The sequence below is a fragment of the Limulus polyphemus genome, unplaced genomic scaffold (genome assembly GCF_000517525.1).
Source record: "Limulus polyphemus unplaced genomic scaffold, Limulus_polyphemus-2.1.2 Scaffold494, whole genome shotgun sequence".
In the NCBI taxonomy this organism is placed as follows: domain Eukaryota; kingdom Metazoa; phylum Arthropoda; class Merostomata; order Xiphosura; family Limulidae; genus Limulus; species Limulus polyphemus.
In genome coordinates this window covers 51,093-59,569 of record NW_013666104.1, presented here as the reverse complement: position 1 = coordinate 59,569, position 8,477 = coordinate 51,093, and the positions used below count along the sequence as shown (strand labels likewise).

Here is an 8,477-nt window from a genome sequence, read left to right as displayed (position 1 = left end):
AATTAGTTAGCATAAATCAGTTAAATGACGAAAAATTAGGTGTCTATTTACTTGTGACCACTCAGTGTACATATTAGTTTAATAGACAGTTAATTGCATTTTAGTTTTACTTTTACATTTTAGTTAATTATGTATTGTATGTGTTTTAAAATTCATATTTGAAAGGCTTAATGATTTGATAAATTTATTCTATGCTTTGCCTCACTTAAAGTTAGCAAGTGCAAACAAAATTTGGCTGGAGGTTAAACATCTGCGTTAATGTTAAATCTTCCGTGGGCACCTATTGATGTGTCAACATAAATAATTAAATATATAAAAACATGAAAGAAAAATAAAATATTGAAAATAAACTATAAGTGAAAAGGTAAAGATGTGAAATTATGCATATGACCCAAAGAAAATATCTCAGGTTTATTCAATGAAGAGATAAAAGGTATTTATATATTTCCATTTCTTAATTTTTAAAATGTCATTGCACTGTAAGTTGATGATAATAGTTAGAGTTAGTGATGTTTTAGAGGAAATAGTAAATAAAACAAATATTTACCATAAAAAACTTTCGATAATCATATAGGAGATCCTAGAGATTATGAAAGTGAAATGTGAAAATTTTAAGCTAAAAAACAGTATTTTTATACCTAACATGAAAATCACCTTGAAGGTGAACTGTTCAGAGACTGAGCACAAATAGGTACATTAAATAACGAATTTTTGGTAGAAATAAAAGAAAAAATTAAACAAATATTTGTCAAGTTCTAAACAATTTTATCCACTAGTTTTATTATTGGAAAGAAATTTAACAAGATTTACATATTGTGCTTAAGTCTGAAGTATACCAAGGTATGAAAGGGCATTGAGGAGAACCACAAATGGAAGTACAGAGTGACAAAACACTGAGTAACCCAGACAGAACACAAGCATCTGTTTCAATCAGAAAGGACATTAAGAAGGAAAATAGGAGGCGATATGGGAGAAAAGGAGTGACCAATGTTCCCTACCATAAAATATGAGGGAAAAAAAAAAGACCAGCTAGGATGAGGAAGAAGGTAAGTGCAGTAATGAGAAAGTAAGAGGAAACTAGGGCATAGCTATGTGAACAATAACAATCACAGGCAAGTAGGAAGAGGACAAACGTGTCGAGGGAGAACAGAAATATCTGCTATAAGTTTGATAGGGATCTAGGTGAGGGTGTGGAGTACCACAGTAATAATACAGTCAGGCAAGAAGTAGAAGGGGGAGAGGTCAATGGATAAATAGGGAATGAAAGAGGGTAGAAAAGAGCTAAAGAAGAAATCATCCTGTAACATTAGAAAGATTAGAAAGTGGTGGAAATGTCACCCAAAAATTCAAGATAGCACAAACAGTTCATAGAAGAACAGAACTATGAAAAAGGAGGAATATGTTACAATGCAATGAATTCAAAGGGAAAATGTGGAACCACTCTGTCAATAGGATGCAATCATGTCAAAAATACAGCCTGTGACAATGTGCAGTGCCCCCAAAACATGATAGGTCATGAATGAAACTTACCCAAAAGCAATAGACTCAGAACTATGTCTGGACATTATCTTCTATGTATAAATGATAAGGAGTAATGGAAAGAAAATTAAACATTTTCTACCATGACTTCATGTTAAGGAAGAAGTAACCACAACTAAACATTATTTACAATGTGTCACACAGTATGGAGTAATTAATTGTCCAAACTTTATCTCTAAATGTCTGTGAAGGAGTAATGAACTATAACAAAACATCAGCCTTTATGTGGACATATTAACGAGTTATTAACTAAGTGTATACATCATCGTTAAAGGGTTACATGTTAAGGAAGAATAAACAATATCAAAATATTATCTCATATGTGTACATGGTAACGAAACAAACTAAACATGATTGTCTAAGTGTACATGTTAAAAAGGAACTAGCATAATCTACAGTGTACATATTAAGGATTATTAAACTAAGAAACCACATTACTTACTACGTGTACATGTTAAGGGGTAATAAACTTTGACTAAACATCATATTCTGTGTGATACATGTTAAAGAGTAATGAAATAGATCTAAACAAAATCATCTCAGTGTACCTGCTAAAAAGTAACTACGTCTCAACATCCAACAGTTATGTGTACAAGGAAAGGAGCAAGGAACCATGACCAAACATTATATTCTAACTGGTACATGATATGGAGTGACTAATTATGTCCAAACACAATATTCTATGTGTATACATCTATAGTGAAAGAGTTAACATGTTTGTATTGAAGGTAATTTTTGGGCTCGGGCCCAGGGAACAACCTCGTAACCATTTTGTGCTTGTTATTGTTTTCATTCTCTTCTATTATTACAAGGGAACACAAGCAAATCTACAAAAACACAATTATGCCTGCTACAGCATACTTGTATTGTTTCAGAATTTACATAAAGCTATACAAGGGTTGTCATCTCTAATTCTGTTCACTGTCATCCCTAATTTTGAAATTATAGACTGTAGCAGGCCTCGACAAATATTTTCAGATGTAGGATCCAGGTCCAATATAGAAAAACTATGGAATATATTTTGAGTTGGTTGTGTGGTTATGGTACAAGACATAGTTTTACACTAAAAAACAAAAGGTTCATAATTAAACTTAATTATGTAACATATATTAAAGTTAAACGTTAATGTGTGAAATTATTAAAATAGTAGACTAATTAAATATAACTTAGGAGTATTCTTGCAATGAATGAAAGTAAAATACAAATAATCACTGCAATATCAATAGGTCAAACAGGTTGATTCAGAATAGGTCTAATCTACTCATCACTACAACACTGTACAATGATAAGCAAAGGTCTTTTGGTGTGCCTGACCTAACTTCACTACTGTTTGTACCGGGAAATGGTAGCTATATTTATTTACTTTCACAGCAACGAGTGCATGCTGATAATCACATGATATCAAAAACCACTTGATAGTATTGCCTGAACTAATTGCCTTTGGTCCTGTTCAAGTCTAAACACACGCACCAATTGGTTCAATTGAAAGAAAAAAAACAAAATAGTGTGAAATTAGTAACGTGTTGTGCAACCGCAGAGCTTCATTCCTGAAAAAACATGAAGAAGTGCTAAATCTGCGATTCAAATCCTAGAAATAAAGTTCGATTTTGGACTCACAGAATGTGAAAATAGTTCCGGACTTCCAAAAGTCCAGAACTGTTTTAGATTCGAGTTCTACTTAGTACATCCCTATACACAAATAAAATGGGAGAAAATACTAGGCACCATGATGAAATTTTTAGTCACAATGGTGACCTGGTGCCCAAGATTTGTTGAGGCCTGACTCCAGATAAAGCTTAAACATTCTTTATTAGAACACAGTATAAATATGTCACTATTCAGTTTCCAACTTTATTTTATTCTTTACAATAACAATAAGCAAACTACTGATGTTCCATAAAAAATAAATTTAAAAAACTTAAATAAAAGAAAATGCTTACAGACACATCATAGCTTCCTGGTTCAGCTATATAAGTAACAGTTCCTTTGGCTCTGGGAGGTAACATTATTTTGTGCTTAACAAATGTATTTTCATGAACGATTCCATAGATATCCCCACCTGTGATGTGACTTCCAATCTGGAGTAGGAATATGTTTAAAATGTACAGTTTATAACTATTTTATACAATATTAGAAATAATTAAAATAGTCATAAAAATCTGTACCTAAATAAAATACAGGTCTTTAATACTTTCAGCAAAAAATCACTACACTTATTTTTAATAAATTTTATATCACATTAATCTTCTCTCATTACTTGAGAAATAAGAAAAATTAAACAAGCACGATTGATTTTTTATGCATAAACAAGTATCGTGCATTTGGAAAAGCCACAATTTTTAAAAGACAATTCTTATGCTTTCATGTTAATACTTTGTAATTCATTGTTTTTCTTTTTCAAGCTGAAGAGAAGTGGCAGCATGTATAATGTAGATTAATAAAAAACCATTATAGTTTGTATTTTGGTTAGGTTAAGTTGAAAATTTAAATATTACAAAATTATAATATTTTTTTCTCAATGTGAAAAGATAAATTATCTGTATTATGAATGGTGCAGTGTTAAGTCTTATCATAACGATAGAAGATTGCTGTATGTACTAGACACACACACACACAAATGTATACATTTAGTGGTATAATGTTCTACTTGTGATATAAACGAAAGATCACATTCATTTCCCTTTGCTTTCATCTTGGCAGAAATTGCAACTTATTACAAAAGTCAAAGAGGGAAGAGGGTACATTACCTTCATATTTATAGGCATAAAGTCCCACTTTTTGTCAGGATTAAGAGAAGGGACATTTACTCCTTTGGGAATATAGATACTCTGAGTCATATCACAAATAGTCCAAAGAGGGCGCTGTATACCATCAAAGATGCTACCCATAATTCCAGGTCCAAGTTCTACAGATAGTGGTTTCCCTGTTCTCAAAACTGGGTCTCCTACAGTGACACCAGCTGAGATAAAAGTTAAGAAAACTATCCTGTTTTATAACAACATTTTTTTTGAACAAATAATGGTCACTAAAGAAAAAGTATTAGACTCTTATGTCTTTATCCCCCCCACCCACCCCAAAAAAGTCATTATAGTGAGAAAGGTATTAAGTTATAAATAAAAATGTGAAGTAGTATTAGTAACAGATATAGACAAAAAAGACAAACTTAGGTCATTTCTATCACAAAAAAACACTAACCATTATTTGAGAGCATTGATGGAGCTCTTTTAATGGAAAATTGAGCACATTTTGTATTTAAATCTTATGCTTTTATTAGGAAATGATAAATCAAAATACTGTTTATGTTACTCTATAATCCCTTTCTGTTTATGACATGATGTACAACAGATGTATTAACGGCAAGTAGATGTAGCAATGTAACAAGGGTACTCATTGCTCTGTGAAAGAGTTTAAGAAATTTTCTTTTAAATACATTTAATACCTTAGAAATAACCTTGTAGGGTAACAAACATATTTACATAACTATATGATTTCCTTCTATAAGTTGGTATGACATGCTTATAGCTATACTTGTCATAATACATTAGTATTAGGCCTATTATATTTTTTAAACACTACATTATTTATCTAGTCCCTTAGGGATTTTCAAGAATTAGAAGAGTGTATAATAAAACTATTCCAACCACACCGTATTTGTCATATCCACTGATATAACAAACACAGTACTGGTCCAACCACCACCCTGTTTGTTGTATTCCAGCCAGCCTGAATAGTTATGGATTGAGTGAAACTCGTCATCAGCAATTCATGAAAATCTATAAAGGACTAGATAAAGAATGTAGGGTTTAAAAATATAATAGGCCTAATACTAATGTCTTATGAAAAGTATAACTTACATAACTTGTTTTTTTTTTGTGTTACCTAACATCCTGTCCACCTTGGTATGTACCTAGAATGTTTCCTTTCCTTTTTTTAAAATACTAAGTTATCGTACCAGCCTACAATAATGCTTGAACCTTACATGTAGAACTATACTATATAATCCAAACTGAACATAAAAATTAACTGTGCCACTGATATCACCTCTTAATTTTAAATGTTATCTCCTGGTATGTCCTTGATTACAATTTTAGTTTTTCAAATGTCATAAATTTTTTAAGTAATTTATATTCTGTTGTCAATAGTACTTTAGAGCATTAAGATCTGGTTAGATAACTTTTTAGATTATTCAATTAGGATAAGTGTTTATAGCGAATACATAATTCATTATCATGTATACAATATTTTCTAATGTCCTTTAATGACCTTGTTGTTAAGTATAATATTTACATATTTACTTCATTATTTACCTTTCTTAAAGAAATGTACAAATATATCTCAATAACACTTCAAAACATCATTGAATAAACATTTCTGACAAACAGCTACACACAGTTTATCATAACACAATATCTCTGAACACACCATATTTCTCACTTCCAGATGTACGGCACGTAGTACTTTGCAATATGTTTACTGTAACTTAATAATGTTATACATCTTTAACATACATATCATTATTTACATAGACATTCTCATAGATATAGCAAGTAGAATGAGGAGGAGTGTATCTTTTCTTTTTATGTACTTATCAACATGGCACTGAAGTCTTTAAATACATCTAAGAATGGATGGATGGATGGAAAATGTTTTAAACACGATTCATCTAAAAAGCCTTGTGTATCAAATGAAGCATAAGAAATCAAAAATACAGTTTATTAATGAATTTAATTACTTAATCTTAACACATTTTGTGTACATATTTTGAAAATGCCTTTTCAAAAAAATGGCTTTACATATATATATATAAAAACAAAATCATACAAAAAGGATACAAGTTTCCTCATACACTTGGATAGTAGCCATTTCTCCCTCCAGTCGAATGATTTCACCTACTAATTCATCATGCCCTACTCTAACAAGTTCATACATAGCTGCACCAGACATTTTCTCAGCTGTAACAACTGTAAATACAAAAGGAAATGTTAAAACAAATGTGCCATTCATTATATTACTTATATTGAATATTGGTTCAGATGTGAGTAATAACACAAGCATTAGATTTTTAAAAAACTACTTAAATAGTAGCAATGTGCACCACATTTTCAATCCAATTTTTAAAATTCTACATTCTATGTAACAACGAAAGCACACTGACAGAAATCAAAACATTAATAAAATGATATTATATAACAATTATTGATTACAGCATGTTGAAATAGAGGAGTAGAACTTAAGATAAAGTACAATCAACTCTATCTCGATGGACACAAGGTCTTAGTGACTTACATTCAGAAATTTATTAAAGTACTTTTTGTTTATATTATACCAATTAGTGTAGCATAAAATCTTAGCTAATAATCCATATTTTAATAAGTTTTAAATTCTTAATTTTATAAAGAAGTATTTTTAAAATTCCTGAATTTCCCCTAGTGTAACACTTATGACATTTTCTCTAAGCATCTTCTCTTCTCTATTTTATCCATCACCCCTCCAATAACTCCAAAATTCAATGTATATTACTCACTATAAAATTGTCATTGCTCAGATAAACCATAATTTTTATGGCCTTCAATTTTGTTTGGTTACAGAGCTATCCAATAGAAATTCAGACCCCTCTTGCCACACCCCCTGTCACATCCTGTCTTTCAGGATTTGTTAATAGTTCTCTCTTATGTTTAATTATATATCATCTATAACCAATAGAAAGTCAAGGTTTCATCTATCAAATATGTATTTTTTAGTGTTTTCTAAGTGGAGAAATTCAACTTCACTATTAGTACAAGCTTTGTTCCCATGGTAAAGATAATGACTAGCTTGGATGAACTTATAACAGCTCTTGTTATATAGTTAGAAAACCAGAAAAATTCTGAGAGTTAGGAGGAATTGTGTACTTTTTGCATGTTATTAGTCTATTTTGTGTGTTGCATTATTTAATTAAATAAAAATTATTTAGTGCATTAATACCATTAGTATAAAAAAGTAGGGTTAAGTGTCATCGAGAGTTGACAGCAAAAAAAAGAAGATTCGGGTAAGTACTTTATTTCTTGTTTTTTATGTTTATTCTTTATTTATTAGCTAAGGTTAGAATAAGTAAAATAACTAATAATAATATAATAAAAATGTTTCTTGAGCCATGCACATGAGTAGCTCGTAGATAACGTAATTCAATAGCATAAAGTGACCTCCACGTTCCCTAAATGACTTACAACTTATAATGCCGTGAATAGTAATTAGACACTGTTGAATAGGCAATAAAACAATAAAATTTAAGTATAAATAGATGTACACTGTTACCAGTTTAAAGCTACTTAGGATAAATGAATATAGTTTCATGTTACAATTTGAAGTCATTCTAGAAAGAAAAAAAAGGTAATATAAATTTATTTAGATTTTTTTTTGGTGGTTAAGAGGTCGATCAAGTTGACAAACATTGTTATTGAGTTAGGGTAGAGAAAATAACGAATAGAATATAAAGTTTTACTGAAAACTAACATTTGAAATGTGTTTAAGAGGTTTTAGAGATTACACAAATCAAATCTGGTATTTTTTATCTTAACATAAAAATCACTTTGCATATGGACTATTTAAAACAAATACTCGATATATTCACAGACAAATATTTTTTTTTGCTTATTTAAAATACTTAAAAAAAAAATATGATTTTTTGTGTGTGAAAGACTTATGTTTACTGAAAGACTACCAAATTTTGTGAAGATACATGTACTATATTAAAAGTTAGTAGTATCAAATCTATAAAGACTTTATAAGAGTATAAAAAGGTCATGTGGTCAGTCAAATTGACTAAGCCGAAATTGAGAGAGTTAAACTGAAATAATATTTTAAATACCGTATTTTGTGGAATATAAGACACCCTTATTTTGAAGACAAAGTTTTGGGGAAAAAAAAGCTGCAGTCGCATTTGAAAGATTTTTATTGAA

General features: G+C 30.1%; 1 protein-coding gene across 1 annotated transcript in view; it reads right to left on the bottom strand.

Annotated features, from left to right (window-relative positions):
• LOC106458626 (V-type proton ATPase catalytic subunit A) overlaps nucleotides 1-8,477 on the bottom strand; it is a 53,096-nt gene that overhangs the window by 33,029 nt on the left and 11,590 nt on the right. The window contains exons 3-5 of the mRNA XM_013918150.2: nucleotides 6,372-6,500; nucleotides 4,287-4,498; nucleotides 3,480-3,617 (exon numbers count right to left, since the gene is read on the bottom strand). Coding sequence (XP_013773604.1) covers nucleotides 3,480-3,617; nucleotides 4,287-4,498; nucleotides 6,372-6,500 — 479 coding nt within the window. The remainder of the gene's footprint in view (nucleotides 1-3,479; nucleotides 3,618-4,286; nucleotides 4,499-6,371; nucleotides 6,501-8,477) is intronic.